General features: G+C 48.6%; 1 protein-coding gene across 3 annotated transcripts; it reads left to right on the forward strand.

The window, feature by feature from the left end:
- Positions 1-85: 85 nt before the first annotated feature.
- On the forward strand, positions 86-23,328 carry SCD (stearoyl-CoA desaturase). Of its 3 annotated transcripts, none has more exons than XM_068950256.1 (6): positions 86-332; positions 4,291-4,576; positions 12,524-12,654; positions 16,182-16,387; positions 17,777-18,009; positions 19,485-23,328. In XM_068950256.1, exons 1-6 carry the CDS (start codon positions 306-308, stop codon positions 19,682-19,684), a joined length of 1,083 nt encoding a protein of 360 aa, XP_068806357.1. In that variant the 5' UTR covers positions 86-305; the 3' UTR covers positions 19,685-23,328. The 3 variants fall into 3 exon arrangements, with proteins under 3 accessions (XP_068806357.1, XP_068806355.1, XP_068806356.1); XM_068950254.1 differs by lacking the exon at positions 19,485-23,328 and adding an exon at positions 18,256-18,518 and having other exon boundaries at positions 172-332; XM_068950255.1 differs by lacking the exons at positions 86-332; positions 19,485-23,328 and adding exons at positions 1,365-1,391; positions 18,256-18,518.
- Positions 23,329-23,404: the final 76 nt, after the last annotated feature.

Below are 23,404 nucleotides of genomic sequence, written 5' to 3' on the forward strand. Positions count from 1 at the left end.
AGGCATCATGAAAGAGCCCGGCCTTCGCCATCCTCCTCTTCCTCAGCATCCTCCCTCCCGCCCCCCGCCCCGCCCCGCCTCCCCTGCCGGGCACGCCGAGAGCATCGCAGCCGCGCACAGGGGTTCACCGGGAGGACGGGGCGCCGCGGCAGCAGCCCCGCTTAAATACCCCCGCGCCGCCCGCCCGAGCCGCACACCGCGCCGGGCCGACAGGAGACAGGGGCGCCGCGCCGCCGGAGACCTGCGCGCCCGCGCAGCGCCGCCAAGGAGCAGAGACAGAGCCGGGGAGGCGCCGCGGCCGCCACATGCCTGCGCACTTGCTGCAGAAGGAGGTGAGCGCGGGGTCGCGGCGGGCGGGCGGGCGCGGGGCTCCGCGGCGGCGTGCCGGGCTGCGCCGCGCTGCGCTGTGCGCGGAGGCGCGCCGGCTGCCGGCGAGCTCCGGGATGCCGCCGCTCTCTGCTCTTTGTGCTGCCCTCTCTCCTTCCACTTTTCTCTTAACGTCTTCAGCAATTTCACTTAATGACGGGTTGGGTTGATGCTGTTTTAGGAGAAAATATCTATCTATTCATCGATCTATATTTATGTATACACTCACACGTGTGTGTGCGTGCGCTTTCTGTGCCGCTTTTCAATCGTTAGGCAAAGTCATTTGGTGCTAACTTAAGACATCACTCAAGCCACATGGGGAGACAGTGGATGAAACAGGAATATCTGCCACTAGGATTATCTCCCTGGAGAAGGTTTGGGGAGGGAGGGGGAGTGCCCTGGAATAGACTGAGCCTAAAGTATAGGTTTATTTTAAAATCATCAATCCAAGCGTGGTGGTAAGAGTCATTCAGGAAGGTCTTTTGTGCCAAGAGATACTGTGTTTTTTGGTAATACTCAGACTGTGATTTTTTTTTTTTTTTTGTAAGAGAGGGTTTTCGCTTATGGCATTTGTAACCCAAATGTTGCAGCAGAGAGCTTCTCTAGGACAGACGCAAGGTGAAAGCGGCTAGCTGCCCAGATGAAATGAATGATTGTGTCTGCATTGCCTGAGCCAAGCAAACATACAATGGAGGGGGACAGCCCATTCTTGGCATAAGAAGGTCTGAATAACGACTTGGCACCAGGAAGATACGTAGAGTTGTTGGGTCTTTACAGATTTTTTTTCTTTTTTCTTTTTTTTCCTGTTTTCTCCTCCTTTTTTTGTGCCTCCTGGAAGTCACCCTTTGGCTGAGGGGAAGCAGGGGCTGATTCTAATGTTCTTTCTCTTGGGTTCTCATCCTGTCCTGCTTCTACCTGTGCCAAGGGGGAGGTAAATCACAGCCATGCTCCCTTGCCTGTCCCCAGCACACAAGGTCTCTCCCCGTCCTTTTGTGCAGGTGCTGTGACCTTCCAAGGATGTAATGGTATGAAGAATTTTACTCCTTCTTCTACCCTGAAATGGATGCCAACAACAGTGTGCTCAGACCATGTTTCTTGGTATAGGCATGTACTTTGGGGCATATCCTCAAGGCTGGAAAGAATCCTGTCCTTGGGTCACACTGGGCATATTCAAATATACTGGACCCAAGATTCAGTGCCCCGGGGCCCCTAGGCTGAACCCAGGGCTAGAGCTTTGAGCTCCAGTTGGTTGTATACACTGGCTAGTTGCCAGGATAACCTTTTGTGTGTTTAACACTGGTAGGGTATGTGTGGGGGGCGGAGATGGGGGGAACACATCTGTTCTGCAGATGAGAGCTGCAAAGTCATTCAGAAATGAGGTAAAGCTCATGAAAATGATTTAGCTGACCCCCTCCCCCTCCAAACTGTAGCTCCAAATCAATTCCCATCCTGCTTTTCTTGGTAGAAGCAGTAGGAGCCACTAGAGCTATAAGGGGATAAAAACCCTCTTTCTTTCCTCCTCATTTCTTTGATCTCCAGCTAAATAGCTGCCCACTCTCTCCCTCCTTCTTCCCCTGTCCTCCCCCCACCATGTCTGTAATGATGGAGCTGTGTTTTACAGATGTTTTATAGCCATTTTGATTTAAGGTTAATCTACATGTGAGAAATGATCGGTTTATATCAGTATAATTCTAGTAGGATAGGTATGCTGGTAACATTTCTTATGTGACTAGTTTGATTCTGCAAGAAGAAGTCTTTTTTCTCTCTGCTGTTTTCTTTGCACCATTGTTCCTCCTTCTTTACTCCTGTGTAACTTTGACAGTGGCATAAGCTATCATAGAGGAAAAAAAATGCAACTCCAACCCCACATTCTTACTCTGGAATCAGCATGTCCATATGGGGAGCGTTACCCGTCTAATTATACCACCAGATCTCTGTTGGGAATTTTTCCTGCATAGACAAGTCTTAGGTCTTCTTGGTAGATTGTCTTCCAGCCAAGGAAGAAAATTATGCCTTCCTGCCAAAATGTCAGATGAGAATATCTGACACTTTGGAATGGGCAGGACTTCTGCTTGCCCAATCTCTGGATTAGAAGCCATTTCTCACGTTTTTTTTTAGAATTGCTTCTGAATTCTCCAGCAGCTCAGAGTATCACACCCTCAAAATTGACATTAATTAGAAAAGCAGGGAGAGGCAGCCCGTAGCCAGGATGCAGAGAAGGCTAGTCCCAAGCTCAACAGCTGTCTCAGTTCACTGAAAGCAGCAGGATAGTAAGCATCCAGGTTTTTTCCTTTCTAACCAGGGAATATTTGATTCCGGAAGGAAAAACTTAGAGGGTTCCCTATGTAGAGGTCATTTTACTTACCAAATGTGGGGAATCTTTCAGCTTTGCCAGCTCCTCCCTGTAGGAAGGTATGTCTACAAGCCTCTAGTTTCTACCCTTGGGAAAGGGAGGAGTTGGGGTGGCCACGTAAGCTGCCTGGCCTGATTTTAATGCCTTCTTCAGGAAACTACGCAATGGCAGAGCAGTGGTCTTTTAAGAACCCCAGGTGCCTGGAGGTAAAACAGCTTTTAATTCAGAGTAGATTTCTATTTGGAAGTGAACTTTCCCAGCTGCAGACTCCAGGCTTTGCCAAGGTCTCTCCAGTGATCCTGGCTCTCTCGTTCCTACTGGATGCGACCCCTGTTGCCCTTAGTTTGTCGAGGCAATGGCTCCAGCAATGCCCATGGCAGAGTGCTGGGTCCATTTAGGCAGGTTCCTGAGAGCGTGGAAGGTGAGGGGATGGGGGCGGCATGCCCTCCCGTCACTCGCATCCCACATGCTTGGAACCTCTGGATCAAGCCTGATTGGATGCTTGGGTTTGGACCAGACAAACAGCTATGAGCACCAACGAACACGTGGCTGTCATCGTGGAGATGGAAATTGGTGATTCAGGGTTCAATGACCTGTCTCATTAGGGTCACTCCTGCCTGCTCCTTTCGTCATGCATGCCTGATCGGGCAGGTTGTCACTCAGCCAGGGCAAACAAGCATGTGGAGAGGGAATGCTGTATCCTGGTTACAGGAGGGGAGCTGGGAGCCAGAGTAACTGAATTTGCTTCTTAAATCTTCCTGTTCCTGTGCTGGGTAGACTCTGCTAGGAGGATTCCCTTCCCTTTGCCTCAGCTTGCCTCTGGGGGAAAAGTGGGAGAGGGATAAGAGGCTCAACATGAGCCGTAAAATAGGAGCTGTAAGTCTAACTGGAAGCATAACCACTCCACACCTTCCCTCTGCTCATCTCAAAGCACATTGGTCTGACCACATCATCAGCCGGATGGTGAGGCACAGGAAGATAAAGGGATGCCTCTGTGGATCCCTCTGTGACGTTGCCCTAGTGATCCCTAGTGGGGTGATACAAAGAGGCAGGATCAGGAACAGCTCAATGATTTAAAATAAAATCGTATTTCAGATCATATTTCTCTCTCGCCTCTTTGTTCATTCACAAGATTTCCTTTATTGTTGTCTGCTTATGCACAAGCCCAGACCACAAACCCACCTGAAAATGCCCACAAATAAAACTGAAGGAAAATTAAAATCCTTACAGCCTGCAAATGAACTCAACAAAGCCACTGGTGGAAAAAGTTGGCTTTCGAGACTTTTGCTTTATTTTCTGCACCCTGTGCACCATCCACCTCCTTCCCACAAAGGAACAGACCCACTCCCTTTTGCAGGCCATCACTCTGTGAGGCCAGAGCAGGCTGGTCTTGGTGCCAAGGGCTAAGCTGTAAGAAAGGAGTCTGCTGGGGAACTGCAGGCTCCAAGGCTTGGTACTGCCAGCCCAGCTGTTGCATGTTTCAACTCCCTGCATTTGTAACCAACTAACTTCTTGTTTTGTTTTGTTTTCCCTTTTCTTTTCTTGAAAACGTCCATTGCCACCTCTCCAAGGAGTTGTCCTCCGCTCCCGCCACCACCACTGTTGGCACCCTCACCTCCCGGGTGACCAGGAATGGGGATGTCGTCATGGAGAAAGACTCACTCAATCATGAGGACTTGGCAGGAGATCGGGGCATGATAGACGATATCTTTGATGAGACCTACCGTGAGAAGGAGGGCCCCAAACCTCCACTGCAATACGTCTGGAGGAATATCATCCTCATGAGCCTGTTGCATTTAGGGGGCATATTTGGGTTGGTGCTGATACCTTATGCAAAGATCCAGACTTTGGCATGGGGTAAGTACATACTTCCCCTTGTTTCTTGGCATCTGCAAGCCTGGCTGTAGGGTTTTTCTTTCCTCCAGACCCTGAGACTCAAGGAGGAGAAAGAAGCAAACGTAGGTCTTCTGTTAGAAGAAAGTATCTACTAGTATCTACTGCAAGGTTATGAAGGGGAAGGATTCGTCAGAGGACTGCCTGGCTACTTAAAGAGCAGACTTCATGCACAGGCATTAGACGAGATGTGGGGAGATCTTTCCTCCTGTTTTACCCATCCTTGCCAGCTCACAGGGGTCCTCTGCTTAGCAGGCTGTTACTATGGGAGGTGGGAGAGGTGGGGACAGTTTTACTGGCCCAATTTTCTGGAGCATCTGGCCCTCTCAGGCACATTTCTGATGCTGAGTGAAGAGAATTTTTAAGACTTGAAATAACTGTGGCCTGCAAGACTTCCTGCTAGGGCAGAAGCCCACAGTTAAAAATGCAGCCACTTCTGGGATGAAGCACAGAAAATATTTGATGGAGCACAGTGATAGTCCCTAAAGTCAGAAAAAGGATGCTAGCAAGAGCATCTTCAGGGGTGGCTAGGGAGGCAAAATACAGGACATTATTTGGAATGAGGCTACTGCCTCAAGATAACAACTATTACTGTTCTTTCCAAGGGAGGATGTACACCCTGCAGGGACTCCATGTGTGTGTGAAGGGAGAGGCAAAATACAATTGTGCTGGAGGTAAAAGGCAAGAATTAAATCCAAAGCTCAGTCTTTTATCATTCTTCCAAAAGCACAGATTAGCCCCCATCATCCTGAATTAAGCCTGACAACTTTCAAAAAGTAAATAAATAAAAGCAGCAGCAAAAAAAAAAAAAAGCTTAAGTGGCTCTCCAGGCAGCAAATTCCATTGGAAAGCACAACCAAGCAGAAGGTAGCTAGGCGAAGCTCCCCTTTCTTAGAGACCTTACCCTGGGTAGGAACTAAACTTCTCCTTTGACTGCTTGAAAGGCAGCTGGGACCAGCGCCCGAGCTGTTGGGGGGGCCATGCTTTCCATTAGGCTTTGTGTGGCCCCTTGGGGGATTTGAGCCACTAAACCGTTCCCAATGGGGAGGTCCAGAGACTGCATCCAGCCCCTGCCTGTTTGTGAGACAGGCCATGCTGAAACGAAAAGCACCAGTCACATTTGAGACCTGCTGGCACTGCGGCAATGCTCTTGGTTTCAGTATGCTCCTTCAAAATGCTCAGCTGGGAGCGGGAAGCAGCCATAAAGTCCATCCCCTAGGGAACGTCTGGCAGGAACCACCTGGCCAAGCAGGTTGCAGATAGGCCCTGGAGAGGTCCACCTGGAATCTCGTGCTCTTCCTTCCTGCTATAGCCAGATGAGCTCCCGGGTCAGTCATATGCTCCAAGTCTGTCCTCCCAATGGCATCAAGCAGGGAGCTGGGAGCACCACAGCTGGAGCAGGAAGGGGATGCCTCCCTGCATGGCTGGGCTGAGCGTCTCCCCCTCCGGCCATCCAAGTCTCTCACAGGCAAAGGACTGTGGGATGAGCATTGCTCAAGGTTACAGGACTGAGTCAAAGGCTGACTACAGCATCTGAAGAAACAGGTGCTGACGTGTTCTCTGTGCAGCCAGCGTGGCCTGTCAGGGGGTCGTTATGAAAGAAACTTTGCTGGGCCTTTCCCTTGTAAAAAACTGACAGGCTCCAAGAATGCGTGCGTTGTGCTTATTTTCCCTGGGTCTGGAAGGGCTGGGCAGAACATGCATGCAGCCTCAGCATGTCCTTGGAGGAGTGTTTCAGGGATCCCAATACTGTTCTGCATGGTGGAAAGTCTTATCCCTGGGCTCTGCGCTGCAAGGTGAGCGCCGCTGTCTCACGCACCATGCTGACACCCTGGGTCATCCAACCCCAAGCCAAATATCCTCAGGGCTTTGGGGCAAGGAGGGACAAGGTGAATTGGGCTCCTCGGTTTCAGCTCAGGCTGGTGAGATGTGCCATGATTTCCACATCAGGCCAACCCTTCTTCCTTGAGCTCCCTTGAAATACTTAAGCTGGCTCGAGCATCTTGATCCAGCAGGGTTTATGCTGCTTTGCATTCTGCTAAGCCCCATCTTACCCCCAAAATGGCCTCTGAGGCAGTGTCTTTGCAATCACATGCTTGTTCAGGATGTCCATGGGGCATCCCATGGCAGTTTTGTAGGAATCTGTCCTATTTTCTTGACTTCAATCCGTCCTGCTACCCTCGCTCAATGAACTCCGATGTGAGGAGACAGGTGCTGGTCCTGCCACTGTGAGGCACTGTGTGATTCCCTGGTGACTTCTAGAGTGATGAATGCTCTGGGAACTGGGAATGGGAGAAGGACATGGAGTTTAATGGAGCTGCACTGTTTTGGACTGGCTAAAGATCCATCCTATGTTAACAGAGCTGGAATAGCTCCAGAGAGCTCCCTGCCTTGGATCACAGCACTTGTTGTGGGAAAGGACCACCTTGTTTTGCACTCAGCAGCCAAGACAGAGCTTTCCCCATTAGTCCTTTCTCCTTGAGTGCAGGCTGGACCTGGAATACTCTGATACTCCATGGGTCTGACTTCTTAACAAGGCTCCTTGCTCTTTCTTGTATTCCCCTTTCTCTGATCAAACCTTTCTGTGGGATGTAGAGAGCCTCTGTGACTTTGTCACATCAGTGACTTGCTGCTATCTTCCCAGCAACTTCTGTTACTAAGGACTACAGTTCTCATTTTACACTCGAGGACAGGGCAGTACAGAGATTTATACTGTTCCCAATGGTATAACATTGGCTCTTGGTAGAGCAGCTCTCCCAGTGCTAGGCTTGAAGCTGCTCTTCATTTTCAGATCATCCTTTCCTTAGATTATGTACATATAATATAAAATCAACATGGCCCCGTGTGTTCTCTGTAGTGATGCTATGGGCTGCCTTGTAGATGATCTATCTTCTATATTTTTCTAAGCAGCAATCCCTGCTTCTGCCCTCCTCATCCAGGGTGCCGTCTTCTTGATGTTCCTGTCTCTCTGAAACCAGTTATATTGGTGACTGTGTCCTCTTTTGTTTTCATTTCTCTGTGTGCTAATTCCTCTTTGTCTCTCAAGCTCTCCAGCCCTGCCTTCATCATTGTTTGCTGTTCTCATTGCTGTGTGCATTGTATCCTCTGATCTCTTTCTGGTACAGAGCTTCCCAGAACGAGCTGCGGTTGTTGATCAGGTGAGATCTCACCGTAGCAAGAACATTTCGAGCCCTTGTACTATTGCTCCCTACCCAGCTCCTCTCTTATTTACTGTATTCCCCACTGCACTTGACAAAATTTTGCCCTTACTGATCATGGGAAGATTTCATGTCATTTGCCAAAAGGCACAGAGATGGAGTCCAAAAGGGCAGGATGCAAAGGTGATTGACAGTTTCTTCTCTCATTGCTCTGATCCTTGGGGAAACATGATTTGCAGGTTGTCTTCCTGGCCCTCAGGTGTAGCAGACACGTTATTTGTATTAACCCTGGCTGGCCTGGCCAACAGTGACTATAAAACAGTGATGGTTCCTCTCGGCTTAGTGGTCCCCAGCTTCCTGCAGTGCCAGCAGTGGGAGAAATGGGTTGATATTGGTTTTTTGTTGCTGCTGCATCATCTTTGGACCAAAGAGAATCCTGCTGGATAATTTAGGTGACTCTGACAGTCTAAAAACTGCAGCCAGTAATGGACGAAATAGTTGTACTGCTCTCAGGGATGTGCCCAGCACAATATTTACAGCAGTTCCTTGTTACCTTCCCATCAAGGCTGCTACTGGCAACACCTCCCCACTTAGTATCATCTGCAGGCTTACTTAGCAGGCTGCATGCTTCTCCTCTGAGTGCTAAGAGGAAGATCCGATTTTGCCAGACAGGGAAGTTAGGATTTAGCAGCAGTAGCTCCAATTGTTCCTTCTAAACACTGTTCCCTTTCTGATGCAACTTGCATACATTTACTTACGCTTGCTATCTTTCTCCTGAAAATAGTAATTATCTTGATATCCTTAGGACTTACCTAGCTAGTAGGGGCTAGGAGGCAAGGAGGGAAGAGACTAGAGCTGTAGTTTTCCCTCCTGCTGAGCAGAAGCCTGTTGGACATCTCTTGGAACTGGGACACCTTTTCATACAACCATCCTTAGTGTTGACTGCAGGTGACAAATCCTTCAGCACATTCCTGTCTTCCCATCAAACCTAGAGGTCTGAATCCATGTCCCAAAGATGTACAGGGCAGTGAATCATGTAGGCATGACTGAATCTGAATTATTTTGGGCTTCATTTCTGGAGCACTGAGTGTGCATTACTGCCAGTAGTCATAATTCTTTGTATTCCAGTTGAGCAGGTCACTGGCAACATCATCTGTGAGTTGACAGTCTTTTCTCTAGAGCTCCTTGCATACTTCACAGCCAAGATCATGTCACGTGAACGTGGCTTTGAAACCTCAGCTGGTGGCACTGGTGGAGTGCCTAAGTGCTTCAGTTTGAGGCAGATTCACAAAGGAGCTATAACAATCAGCACTACTTTATCTCACCTTCTCCATCCTCTTTCTAATTTCATTCCTAGTGTATGAGCTTGAATGAGCTTTCCTTATTTCTTCCCTGTGCGATGCTCCTTCCCCGCCTAAGCTCTGATCACCATTGTGCCTGTTTGTGGGGATGAGTCCTCTGAATCATAAGGTGCTTGATTTTTCTGTTTCCCACTAGGCTTTTCAATCTCACTGTTGCTATCCTGTTCCTGCTGTCATTATCACTGTCACAACAGCTCTTAGGCATGGCTGGTGGAGCCAGTAGCCTCAAGAGTTTAGAGTTTGCAGGGCTGGGTATCAGGTATGCTCAGGCTGAGAATCAGTTCCTTTCCCACACAATGTATCTGCTTCTTAGATAAAATACAGCTGTGGCATACAAGCCAGAGTCAAGGCAGCATGAGATTACAGTTAGCAAGTTGTGGCCACAGAGGCTTTGAATGATGTCCATGACTGTTTTATGCCAGGGCACCCAAAAGCAATGGTTATTCTTCCAAATTTTTAACAAAGGTTTTCACTCAAGGCTACCTAGAGCAAGGACTAGGTTTTCAGGTTTCTGGGTCTGCTGGTGTCTCCACCATGTCTCTTTTGTGATTCCTTGTGCTTGCTGCTGTGTCTTCAGAAAAATAACCTAGCCAGCATATGAAGTTTAACTAGAGAGAGAAGCCTGAACTCCCTGCACTCACTTCCCCTGGTATTTATTTTCCAGTGCCATTAAAGATGATGAACAATTGCACAGTTTAACTAGCTGTCCCCAGTGCACTATTAACCTACACCTGCTGGCCCTACCATGGAGAACCTACCTAGCTCTTTTCCCAGCAAGTTGCCCCCTACATCCTTGATTCAAAGTACATTGTGATCTGCCATTGTTTTCTATGGACTGCCTGTCTGATGTTTCTTATAGCGTCCACACAGGTTGGGGTTTAAATCAAGACCCCTGGATCTTCCTCCCAGCTCTGCCATAAGTTGCTGTCACCCTTGGAAATTTATCTCACCAACAGAAGTGTGCACAGCTGGTAAAATGCTGCTCAAAGCTTTTATGGCCTATGGTTTCCTGGGTATAGCATCTCATATCCAGGGGAGAATGGTGGTATGTCATGCTCCTACCACTAATAGGAAGGGTCTGAAGTGTCCAGGAGTGGTTTGGTTTGTTATTGCAGTGTCTGAGGCCAGAGAGGTTCTGCAAATCAGAGTCAAATGTTAGGTGCTTTCTCAAGGGTTTGTTCTTCTCTATGAATCTGTGTAGATAGGGACTGATTTAAATTAAGTCTTAAAATCTAAAACCAACAGCAAACTTGTCATGAGCTAGCTCATAATCTTCAAGTTAGCATCACTGGGCTTGGGAAACCTTCAAGGTGTCCTGCATAAATATTTCCCTGTCACTAAGCCAAAGGTAGACCTGTACCAAGCACTCTGCTCCAACATGCCTCCCCTCTCCCCTTCCAGGTTTGGCCAGCTTTGTGAGCAAAGCTCCATTATCTTCTGCAAAAGCCAGATTGTGCTCCATTTACTTTTATTTTCATGCCTTCTCATGCCCCATAAATCAGTTATGGCCAATGACCTCTTGGCTCCTCTGAGAGACTGCAGAGGCCCTAGGAGACATGAGGAAGAGATGTGCTGGCCAGAGGCTTGCCCCGGATTCAGCAGCAGATGTGGAAGCCAAGAGAGGAGATGACCAGAAATCATGGTCAGATCAGCAGACAGGGAAGGTGGCTGTTATACAGAGGGATGGGAGTAAGGAGGTTCATGCAAGTTTAAGGGGTCAGAAGAGGATGTTAAATCCACTGAGACTGGCTTGTAACCGATATGAGATTAGGCTTGGAATGTAGAAAAACAAAAAGGAGGTGATGCAGTGAAGGAATAAGGAGCAGGAGATGATAGGAAATAAAGCCTGGATTATTTTGAATGAAAGAACCAGGTGACAGTGCCCCGCGCATGTCTCAAATCTCTGATTCCAGAAAAGTTCCTGGCAGAATATCTATTTTCTGGGTTCAGGATAAGCTTGAATAGAGCCATTTGGCTGGACTGAGTGGTATTGTCAAGCATACTAGAGATTCCTATCCATAGGCCTATGTATATGAATAAGGTGTTGTTTGCGTGATTGATCTAATAGGCTAAAAGCTGATAATTTATACCAAAGAAAGAGTTATTCCATGGGGAAACTGAGAATATTTCCCTTCCCCCAGGGGGCTGAAGGATGATCATGTGCACAGATGTGTGCCTTTCCCTCTCAATGTCTGAGCTTGCAGAGGAGAGCAACTGTTGAACCGCCTCTGTCTTTCTGCCACACTTCCTGCCCTTCCTTTCTGGGAGAAGAATTACTTTTCATATTCAGTTCTCTTCTGATCACCTAATGTAATGCTGCTATGACTATACTGCAGATTTCTCTCCATTTTAGCTCTAGGATCAGATGCTGGAACCTAAGTTAAACACCAAAGGCACCAGAATGTCATGCAGGAATGCACAGACCAGGGGAGACATAAACATGTGATCCAGGGCTAGAGGGATGTGTTTTTCCCCTGCTGCTGGAGGGATGAGGATTTTCTCCTGGCCTGTGTGGAAAGGAAGTGCATGAAGCAGGCTTGAGGCTCATGAGGACCCAGCAGCAAGTGCCTCTGTCCTGGGCATGACTTGCAATGAATTACTGGCCTTGGAGTTTCCTTCTGCAAATGGTGCAGGAGTTGAACAGAGAGGGGGATCAGAAAGAGGCTGGGAACGGGAGGCTCTGGGTAGTTTTGAGTCTGTGATGCAACTGAAGATCAGGGTTCAGTGGAATGGTAAATTAGACCTTTCTCTGTTAAGCTTCAGCTCAGAAAGAGAACAGACAAGAAGCTTAACCCTGAATAACTGTAAGACCATCTACTGCCTCTAGGTGAAAAGAATGCAAACGCGATGTAGTGAGGAGTAGTGAGATAGGAAAGCAAGACTCTCAGTCAATGGGGTTAGGAGGAACGGGGGGAAGCTGGGCCCTGGTGGGCCATAGAGCTGTTAACATAAAGCAATACAGAAGCAGTGGCTCTATACAATTCTGAGCATCCTGCATCATGACAGGTAACACTATGCTGAAGGATTGACCCCTGTGATAAATCTTGCAAGGGAGTTTCCTCCCTTGGTCACAGATGAGGAGCTGAAGTGATTTGCCCCACGTTGCCTAGGAAGGCTGTGGTAATCTGGAGTCCTGAGGCCCTGTGGTGACATCCTGACAGGCTGTTCTGCATCCCAGACCAACCCTGCCTGACAGTCACAGAGAGGGTAAATGCCTTGCAGTGGAGTAAGAGCACTCTCATGTTGATTTTACTGCCCCTGTCAGCTCTCCACAGGTTCCTGTCTTGCCTGTACAGCTTTGGGGGAAGGCCTGCCTTTGTGTTGAACTTGCCTGAAACTTTGCCACAGGCTGCCTTGCTCTAACTACTCCAACACTTTCTTTACCTCTTTAGCCGTTCTGTGTTTCCTGCTGAATGCTCTGGGGATAACGGCTGGATCTCACCGCCTCTGGAGCCATCGGTCCTACAAAGCCACGCTGCCCCTGCGGATCTTCTTGACTATTGCAAACTCCCTGGCCTTCCAGGTAAGCACCTTCCTCATGTGCTGCCCGTCCTCAGAAGAAAGCACTCCCCTAAATCCATGTGTCAGGTGCAGGGCACAAGCTGAAGAGATCCCTCTCTCCTGCTACCTCTTGTTAAGCAACAGCCTACCCTTTCCACCTAACACTCTGGTGCTGGAGTCTGTCTCATTGTCTTCACCTTGTCCCTTCGGAGGGTGACTCTGGGACAAAGCTCCCTAACAAGGTAGGGGAGGACTGCTAGCCAAGAGCAGGGGTAGGAAAGCTCTCCAAAGCAGGAATATACCCTTCCCTCGAGGTACGGTCTCCCCCTGCTTGTTCTTGGTCCTGTGAAGGACATGTGGAAGTGCCAAGCACTCTCCTGTTGTTCAGGTTGCCTCACCCTCCCTTCACTGCACTGGTGATAAGGGGGGACGCATCTGTACAGTCCAGGGAGCCAGGCTGTAGAATTTGCTACTGTGAAAGGACCAGGAACTTATTGAGATTATGCACTTAAGGGGATGCTTCTGTGCCTAGTAAGGGTGATGATACCTAATAACCATGTTGTTTGGTCCTGCCACTGTCTTCCGGAGAGTCATTCCAGGGCACTGCTGTTTCAAGGAGAGAAGGGTTTGGCTCATTCAGAGTGGTCCAAGTGACTGCAGGCAGCTGATAAACACCTCAGGATATTGCCTAACCACTCATGAGAGCACTTCATAGTTCATGAAGCAAACAAACAAACCAGGAAGTCCTTAGAGACTGTGGAAAGTAGCAGAGATGGCTCTTTAGTAGAAACTACAGTGAAAACTCAGATCAGATTGGTACAGAAAAATCATGGTGATCTCTAATGTTTGCTACTGTGAGAGGGCTCTAACAGCACTCTGTCCTCCAACTGCACTCAAAAGGGCTTCATACAGGCTTGCTAAAGTGCTAGCAAGTGCTCAGGAGCATGGCAGGATGGAGCATGGCAGGGTGGAGCACTTTCTGCTAGAAGAAGGTGCACAGAAAGCAGTTAGTGCTGTGCCCTTAAGTGATTTTTCAGCTGAGTTGGGGCAGAAGAGTAAAGCCCAAGAGTACCAGGTATTTCAGAGACATCATCTGTCTCTCCCCTCTGTGTAGCCCTAGAGGATGTCATTTCATTGTCACGAAATCAGAAGAGGGTGGGGATGGTTTTCCAGCCTTGGAAAACTTTCTAAAACTTCAATTACTTCCCTATTCCCTGTACCAAACCAGAGTGTTTATAAGGAATATGAAGGACCACACTGCTGATTCCAGGTACTGATCGAGTGCTCAGCAAGGGAATGGGATGGGTCCCACAGCAGTACACTGCTGTGTACTGGCCAGTCTTTTGCAGAGTTACAGGGCAGAGGGGGAAAGAATTTGCTGAGCTATTGCTGTAGGGGATAGGGATAGACAAAGATGTGAAATAGACAGATATTTCAGCCTCAATAGCAACTAATCCAAAGTTTTACTGAAAATTCCATGTCACATGGAATTTGTTTTAAATAGTTATTTTCAAGGAGATCAAAAGAAGGTTTATTTTGAATTTACCTCATTCCCATTAGTGGCAGCCACTCTAAAATCAGGCTGGTAACTTTTAAAGCCAAAGAAGACCCTAAATGATCTTATCTGAGGTCCTCAAGAGAATGACTGCTGGCTGCTGAAGCAGCGACCAGTGACTTGTGATTTCAGAGAATTCAGCAGTTCTGCCCCATGTCAGCTCCGCTGCCTACAAGACCATGCAGCTGCAGCACAGCAGAAGTTCCTCTCGTTGTACCCTGTAGTTGGAAACTCCTGCCGAAGGAGGAGTTCTCCTAGGCTTTGTAGGCTGGTCTCATTAAACTATGATTTTCAGACAAGGTCACAGTTAGAGGTGGCCCCAAACTAAGATCTGTAGAAATGATTTGTGCTAAAGTTTGGGTCAAAGATCCCAACTTTGCAGCTTTGAAACCTCTGATTTGTGGGTGTTTTTGCACAGGGTGTGATGGATGAGGTGCTACCATTCTCCAGCTAGTATACAGCCGGTATGTGGTCTTTTTCCAAATTTGCACCTCCTACTTCCAGTGAAAGGATTCCAGGAGACAAAGAAGGCAACCCCAGATGGGCAAACCCAAGCTGTCTGTCAGCTTTCAGGCTGGGATGTCTCAAGTTACTTTGTGCTATATGGTCTGGGGTCTGGGATGAGAAAAAGACTTAGGGTCACAGGCAAAGTATTTCCGGCATGGATAGTGGCTGTTCTCTGCTTAATGGATGGGGAAGACTGCTGGGCCGCCCTCTTCTGGGGGATGCTGAGAGACCAAGCTGTGGCTAACATCAGTGGGGGCTGGTGATACTTGGATGTGCTTGGGGTGGGCTAGAAGGAAGGAAGGCAGACACTTGTTCCTCGTTTTTGGATATAAGCGAGAGATGAATCCTGGCCCATGTCTATCACTGTCTCATTGCATGGCCCATGCAATCATTTCCTCAGTTGAAGGATGAGTGTCTGATGGCTATGGCACTGGAGAACAACTCAGGAGGAGTTGTCTCCTGTGTCTCCTGCCACAGGCTCCCTGTGTGGATGTGAGCAAGTCACTCAGTCCTTGAAGGCATAAGATAGAGATAGTTATGCTGCTTCCCTACCTTGTAAGTGCTTTGAGGAAAAGCCTCGTGTACTTAAGAGTTTAAGGACCGTCTTGTGTAATGCAGGAAATAGAAAAGTGCTTGGATCTCTCAGTTTCCTGTTTTCTAGGTTGGTGTAATGCATGGCTTTTAGCACATGGAAATCTTAGTATAAAGGAATGAGTATAGGCAATTAATTTTGAAGCGATTCTTAAAACTGGCCAAAACAATCATTTCTTAATACAAATGATGAAAACTTTGGCATTTTCCAAACTGTATTGATTTTGCAGCTTGGACTGAACTCTTTAGGAGGTGGAAGGATGGGGTTATTTTGGATAATTGTCATTGAAATGGTGTGTTTATTCTATTTCTAAAGAGAGACCTTCACTTTTTTAAAGACTATTTGATTTCCAAGAAAAAATGTTAAAAGTAATCTCACCTCCAAGTTAAACAGTTCCATCTGGTTTGGCAATACCAGGGAAAGTAAGGCAGGCTGACCCATGGAAAATGTCAGTGCAGAGGGAAGGGGCAGATTGGTCAATCTCAGCTGGCATAGAGACAGAGAACAAGTGACCAACCAGAGCACAGTGTGTAAAGGAGAAGACATAGTCTGGCCAATTAGGGCTGGCTATTGCAGGGGTGGGGGAACAGACTGACCAGTCAGAGCCTGTGATGCTGCAGAGCATGTGTAGAGCAAAGCTTAAAGTTAATTTAAAAAAGAGCTAAAAGAATGCCCACAAAAAAGCAGCTTTTGAAGAAAATCAAAATGCTTGAGCAAAGGAGGTCAAACCTCTGTTTAAAAAGTCAAAAAACCCCAAACCCTGAAGAGAGTTAAAATGGCTGAAATGAGCTAAGGTCAATGGGATTTAGGTGCTTAATTGTTTTAGGCTCTTTTGTTAATTCAAAAAGAGCATTTCCAGCCCTAGCCCTGACTCCCCACTCCCACTGCCTTACAGAATGACATCTACGAGTGGGTCCGAGACCACCGTGTCCACCACAAGTTCTCCGAGACAGATGCGGACCCTCACAATGCCATGCGGGGCTTCTTCTTCTCCCACATCGGCTGGCTGCTGGTACGCAAGCATCCTGATGTCATAGAGAAGGGCCAGAAACTCGACCTGAGCGACGTCAAGGCTGACAAAGTGGTGATGTTCCAACGGAGGTGAGTGGCGGGGGGTGTGCCAGGGCAGAGCTAGTGTGGGATGGAGCAGACACCCTGCAAACGGGCTGGGGAGCCCAGGCACCTCTGAGGGAGAAGAGTCTGGCACGAAGAAGACTGAGGGCCTCTCATGAGAAATGTTGCACCTGCAGCCTGTCCGAGGCTTTGCAATGGGATGAACCCACCTTTCCTGTAGAAAGCATTTAGGAACTAGTGCTACCATCAAAAACCCATATGCCTTTTTCACTCAGCTACCCTGTACCATCTCGTTTGCAGAGGGCTGAGCTTCCCACTGCCAAACAACTTCACATCTGCCTGCACATGTCTGGCCTGCCGCTTTGGCTGGTTGCGAGCCAGTTCGTCAGGTGCCTCCAGGCCATTCCTTGGAGAGGTTATGGCAACAGCCTTCCAGGCCATACCTCTACCCTCCGTGTGGTGAAACAGGAGCTTAAAATGAGGACAGAAGAGAGGCAGTCACTGAGAAGGAAAAGTCTTGATTTATTGATGCTTCTCATATGGGGTGTCTTTAAGCTGTCAGAACTGCTAGCCAGGAGAAATCACTGTGCTCAGGGACAGAACCTGGATTTTGGTTGCATGAACCTGAGCCATGATGGTTTGTCTTTTACCCTGTGCCTACTATGATGGGCTCATGGTTGAGTAAAGCTTTAGGATCCTCCTACATGCAGCTGATCCACAGCCTTGTTACCGGGGCTGTGGGGATGGGAGGCTGAACTTGTGTAGTAACTGTCCTCACCCTGGAGTTCCCTAGCTCAGTCCCACATGAACCAGGCAAGGTTTATGGCTCTTCTCCGTTTTGTACCCTGGATTTTTCTGGCAGCTCATCAGAGTGGTTTGGCTCTCTCCACTCCCATCTCTCCAGTATGGGGGGGGGTCCCATATGTCCAGTTGCGTGATGGGGAAAAGTGTCCCTTGCTTGCACTTGTTGGGAGGGTATATGGTACGCAGGGCCAAGTCTGCAAGGATTTGCAACCCTGGGCCAGAGCTGTGGAGGGGACCTTCAATGGGACTCCTCCTTGTGAGGATGCCTTTGTGGGACCCAACAGAGCTGAGAAGCAAATGGCAGATCAGGCCAGCAGCAGCAGCTAGTGTCTGGACCCATGGTGAAAGAGACATTGCATTGTGTGTATGTGAGATTGGGGCAGGGAAAGCAAGAGTTCAGTCTGTCTTCTGCCCAGTGGTAAGACTCTGGAGTCTCCAAGAAGCACTTCTACGCATCCAGGGCAAAAGATGCCAGGGGTCAGGGGTATTTCTATATTTGGTTTTCCCTGTATCAGTCAGGTGAGCACGACTCCTCCAAAGGGAGGACTGGACCAGCTCCTCCTGCCTTGCCTCTGTCACTAAACTGTTTCCTTCTGGTCCCTTCTTTTCCAGGTACTACAAGCCCTCAGTGGTGCTGCTATGCTTCACGTTGCCCACTGTAGTGCCCTGGTACTTCTGGGAGGAATCCCTCATCATCAGCTTCTTCATTCCGGCCATCCTGCGCTACGTCATAGGGCTCAATGCCACCTGGCTAGTGAACAGCGCTGCTCACATGTTTGGCAACCGGCCATATGATCGGTACATCAGCCCACGAGAGAACCCCCTGGTCAGCCTGGGGGCCCTAGGTAAGTTCAGTCTCTGCAGTCTGCAGGCAGAGATTGATCCTGTCCACCCCTGGGGCTGCAGCTGCTTCTGGGGTGGAGCAGAGAAAGGTGCTCCATGGGGCTGGCCTGCCTGGTGGGGAGGAAAGAGCAGAGGGGTACCATGTCTGCTAAGGAGGCTAGTGGCTGGAGGCAGTAGGTATATATAGAAATAAGAAAGGCAACCTCTTAGTGTGGCTTGGACAACATTGGCTGATTTGCCCTTGACAGATCAATCTATACCACCCAAAAGCCTGGCCCAGGAAGACATAAGAGTTAACACCTCAAGTGTTCCTACATTGTGGATGGCCCCTATGAAGCCAGGTGTCCCCATTTTCCCCTGCACCTCTCCCATCCAGCCCAGCAGCCTTTGCATTCTGGGGATGTTTCCCAGGCTGGCTGGTGAGTACATAAGGGCAGTGGGGTTATCAACTCACACCAGCCTCTTTCCAGGCTGGAAAGGACTCTGCTACACTTAGCACCTCCTTATCTCAACAGCAATATTTTATTTACCCTTCTGCAAGGTCTCTCTGCCCCATTTACCAGACTGAATATCTTGCGCTGCAATCCCTGCTTATCTGTCCTAGATTTATCATCTTGAAAACTAGCAGGTGCATATTTGAACATGTTCTCAGGACAAGTTGGTGATTTTGCTGTGCTTGAGGGTGAGACAAGCCAGATCTCGTTTCCCCAGAAAGGCTGAGGAGCTATCCCCAAGGTTAGCCTAGCCATCCCAAGGTTAGCATTTGCCCTGAGCTGTTCTCCCAAGCCCTGATCCTCAGCTGGTTTGCATCACAGCAGCCCTCTATACATCACTGAGGCTGCATTGATTTCCACCACTGAAGGATCTGCTCACAGATTTTTAGTAGGGAGGGATTTGAGCGACAGAGACTCAGGGGTTAGGAGCAAGAGTCCAGGCAACGTCATTGAAAGGGTGAGCACTGAAGCCAGCCTTGACACTCTCCAGAGTAGGGAGGTCACTTAGTGGAAGTCTATCTGCATTACTCCCATCTGGACACGCCCTTTGTCTTTTGGTATTGGGACTGTCTATGTTATCGATTGGCCTCTCTTGGGTTGGCCTACAGACTCACTGCAAGTCTAGCTGTTAGCTCAGCTCATACTAGAAACCTCCTTGTGGCAGCAGAGGAAAAGTAGGCTTTTCGGTGGAGTTTGTAGGCCAAAACTCTGCCAGGGTTCCTCGCCAAATGCTTGTTCTCCTCTAAATCCCATAGGTCCTTTATGACTGTCATTGCCACCTTTGTACCATCTTGGGCTTCTTCTAATGCTGGACCATGCTCAAATGAGATGGGGTAAATCATTGAGGGGAGAAATTGGGCCAAAAGGAGAGAACAACCTGGACTCAGTCCAGAACCTGTTTCAGAAACATGGTGCTTTGGGCTCTGTGAAAGGAGGCCTATCCTAGAGCTCTGCAACATCTTCCCTCTGGTTTTGTTTTGCAGGAGAAGGCTTCCACAACTACCACCACACCTTCCCCTACGACTATTCCACTAGTGAGTTTGGCTGGCGCTTCAATTTAACAACAGCCTTTATTGACCTCATGTGCTTCCTGGGGCTGGCCAGTGATCGCAAGAAGGTCTCCAAGGAGGTCATCCTGGCTCGGAAAATGCGGACTGGAGATGGGAGTCACAAAAGTGGCTGAGTTCCTGTTCCCCTGCACACACACATCCATACCTCTCCTTCCTCCCTTTTTCTTCCTTTCTCCCTTCCTGACCCCTCTGAACACGCTGGACAAAGATTTAATGTTCTGTTTACTAACTACTGAATAATGATACCAGTTTGCTTAAGATAATGATAATGAGTTTTAACCCCCTCCCACACTGTATTTTATGTGATGTATTTAAGACCTAGAACTCTGCCTTTATAATGCAAGGCCACCCCTTTCCGTCCTTTCTTTTTCCTTTTTGCTATTCTTTTCTTTTTGTCTCTATCCCTTCTATCCCCTCTATCCCCTCTTTCTCTTTACTTGTGTACCTGTCTCTCCCTGGCAGAGGAGCTGGTAGAAAGTAGCCTAGGGTATCCCCATTGCAGCAGGCTAAATAATATGGAGTTAGGGGAATTCTGTACCAGCCAGCTGAAGAGTTGAGCCAAAGTCAGTGATTTCTTCCCCCGACCTACCCCCAGAAACTCCCTCCTCTCCTTCCTCTGTCCCTCCTCCTTTCTTAAGGGCTGCTGACACTTGGTATCACTAAACTGCTTTCTCTGGGAAAAGCAGCCCCATCCCCTTCCCTTGCCATCAGAAAGAGAGAGCATGAAGTTGTCTCTCCGCCTTGCACCTCACTGCGGTGAGCCTCTCTGGCTCGCGCAGGTGGAGAACAGGCCAGGGGAAGCTGGGGCTTCCAGCTGGGGCCCCAGAAGTCTCTGGAGGGCTCCAGGCAGGTCCATCAGTCGGCCACAAGGAATGGCTGTAGCTGACAGCACTGGAGACAGGGAGCCTCCATGGCCTTATTGTCTCCTTGGTCTGGCATCACAACCTCCCTCCTGTCACCAGCCTGCTGTGCCTCAGGGCTGCGGCTGCCTGCAGAGACTGGACGCAGAGCCGGGTGCTGGACTCCATGTGCGCCTTTGGAAAGCTGTGGAGAGAAGGGCTGCACTGGGAGACAGAGGGCTGTGCCACCTGATGCTATGGGACTGGACTGGCCTGAGGTGGTTTTGTTTGGATGCCATCGAGATTTGGCCCGCAAATGGGACTTTGCCAAAATGGAGGGAGGGAGAAAGATGTAAACCAAAGCTCCACCACTGTGTTAAGCTGCTTGATGTGCTAGAAGAGCAGGGTTCCCGCTGCATGGCAAGCGGATGTCCTTGTGTCCGTGTGCGTCCTGTGGACTCCCTGGTACCGAGCACAAAGCAGGAGGGGCAGCTGGCACCGCCTCTAAGCAGCTGGGGTGGCGAGGGACAGCCTAGAAACGCAGCAAGGAGGTGAGGGTATCTCAGAGGGTTGAGCAAGCTGGTCTCTCTGTCCACATGGGCTCCACTCTGTCGATTAACAAGTGCCTACCAAAAACTGACATAGAACCAGGTGGCACCGAGGGCTTGAGGGAATCGAGGCCTCCTGGGCAAGATGCTAGTCCCAGCATGTGCCACCTCCATAATGAGATGGGGCCAGACCAAGAGAGGAGTTGGGAATGAGTTGTTTTCCTGCCTGTGGTCTACCGAGGTGGTTTGCAGTTGGAAAGGCTCCAGAGATAGCATGGGATTGGGGAGAGGGAGGGAGAGAGTGGCTCCTTGTTAGGCCCTTAGCTTGCCTCTGCGGGTTGGTGCCTGAGGTGCCCCACCGGTGCTGGAGCAGCAGCAGTGCATGCTGGCCCCCACATAGCTCACAGCGCAGCGGAGAGCCGCCCAACAAGGAATGGCTGCTGCCTTGCTTCCTAGCTTGGCAAGTACACCGTTTGCCCATGACAGCACACAGCGAGGGTGGCTGAGTTGCTTAAAGGTTGGTGACATCACCCAAGGCCCTGAGACATTATGAGCATGCAGTCGAAGGGTATGTTGGATTAAAAAAAAAATCCTTGGGGGCATTGTTTCCTGCAAGCTGCAGAGACCACAGCTTGAGTTCAGGCGGAGGGTTAAGTTCTGGGTGTAGCGGTCCCGAGCCCCTCCCCAGACTGAACAAGCTTTTTTCCCCCCATTATTTTTTTTTATTATTATTATTATTATTAGTCGTAGCAATAGTATAATTTTTTTGTTGCTTAAATGCATCAAACGGAGCTGGAGGAAAGCACAAGAGGTGGCCAAGGGTGGCTGGAAAGAGTTGGTGTTGGAGTGGGGCTTGTAGCGTTTCCCCTATCCGGACAGGCCAGGGAAGGCAGAGGCAAAGCAGATGCCGACTTCCTCATCCTCAGCTGTGCCACGTCACATCCAGGCAAGCTTTGTGGGAGTGAGTCTCCACAGCTCTGCCTTCTTCTGCTGCTGGGAAATGCCCCAGGAGCCAGGACGGCTCTGTGATACTCTCCTTGACAGAACACGCTTGTTGCTGAGAAGTCCTTCTCCTTTCCTTTTCCCTCCCATGATTTCAGAGGGGTTTAGACAGGAAGTCCCCAGAGAGGATGAATTTGCTCCATCCAGGAATTTGAAAGGCTGGTGGGGAGGGGAGAAGGTGAGGAGAACAATTTCCCTGCTCCTGGTGCCCTTAATGTGTTGTGTGACATACCCTATGGCAGAGAAGTGTGCCATGACATGCTGCAATATTTCACATCCTCTCAGCAGAGAAGCAGGGTTTGACATCAAGGGTTCCCTTCAAATTTCAAGTGCTTATTTGGGTCCAGAGATCTGGAATTAGGGTGGAAGCTGAGGAGCAGTAACCAAACAGTCCTGGTGTTTGCCCAGTCACTTTAAAGGTAGATTGGCAAATATCTCTGGGTGCCTTAAATCTTTCTTTAATATACATAGGAGTGTTGACAGCTATTTGCGGTAACTTTTTTTCTTTTTTGCTGAATTTTAAACATTTGAGGGGTTTCTTAATTATTTAATTGCCTACATTGAACTGTGGGTGCAGGTGATTTTGAATGTACTTGAGTTAGAATTTTTGTTAGATTAAGAAACAGACACAACACTTTAAGTAGAACTTTGTTTGCTATATATATATATATATATATATATATATATATATATATATATAATCTACCTATAAATATATATATATTTTTTTGGTGGCATGTTTGTATCCTGGACGCGTCCTCTGTATGTTTAGCTCAAATGAGTCTATGAGAGGTAGAAGCAGAAAATGCAGCAGTGGGCTGCAGTGGCCAGAGCAGTGATTCTCCTGGGCTCTGTTCCCAGCTTAGCTACTTGCTCACTGCGTGATGTAGGGCCAAGTCACTTAAAAACGCTCTGTGCTTCAGTTTCCCTGTCTGTAAAATGGGGTTACACCCTTCCTCTTGGGGTGTGGTGAGGCCCAGTGTGGACTTGCATAGAGAGCAGGAGGAGGGAGGCATACCACACACACACCGGTGCTGACGGAAGTGCTCACCGGTTTGTTTTCCAAGACCATTCCCAGCCCCAATGGTATTGTGAAAAGCAGATGTCCAAGTGTTGGGTGTTTAGGGAAGGTTTGGAAAGTTGAATCTGCACATAGTCTAAGCTCTGTCGCTATTGGGGTTGTTGTGAGTAGGATACAGTTTTCACAGCTTAGGGATTTCTGCATAGTAGTATCTCTGTTTTGTGTACTGGAAAAGAAAAAAAACAAAAAACCTTTTTGAAATAATTTCTACTAATATGGAAACAGATGTCTGGTTGTGCTGATCTGAAATTTTATTTGTTCATAATAAAAAAGTTACTTTAAAACTCGTTGGATTGACAACGTGGTGGGCTGGGCTAGGCAAAGCATGAGACTCCCTGTTGGGACGGGGAAAGATACAAGTTA

The sequence above is a fragment of the Struthio camelus genome, chromosome 7 (assembly GCF_040807025.1).
Source record: "Struthio camelus isolate bStrCam1 chromosome 7, bStrCam1.hap1, whole genome shotgun sequence".
Taxonomy (NCBI): domain Eukaryota; kingdom Metazoa; phylum Chordata; class Aves; order Struthioniformes; family Struthionidae; genus Struthio; species Struthio camelus.

Excerpts from the sequence above, each read along its gene's own strand:
- SCD (XM_068950254.1), top strand. The coding sequence starts at position 306 with ATGCCTGCGCACTTGCTGCAGAAGGAG. Across the intron at positions 16,388-17,776 it reads GTGGTGATGTTCCAACGGAG|GTACTACAAGCCCTCAGTGG; the intron begins GTGAGTGGCGGG and ends CTTCTTTTCCAG. Across the intron at positions 18,010-18,255 it reads GGTCAGCCTGGGGGCCCTAG|ATCAATCTATACCACCCAAA; the intron begins GTAAGTTCAGTC and ends TGCCCTTGACAG.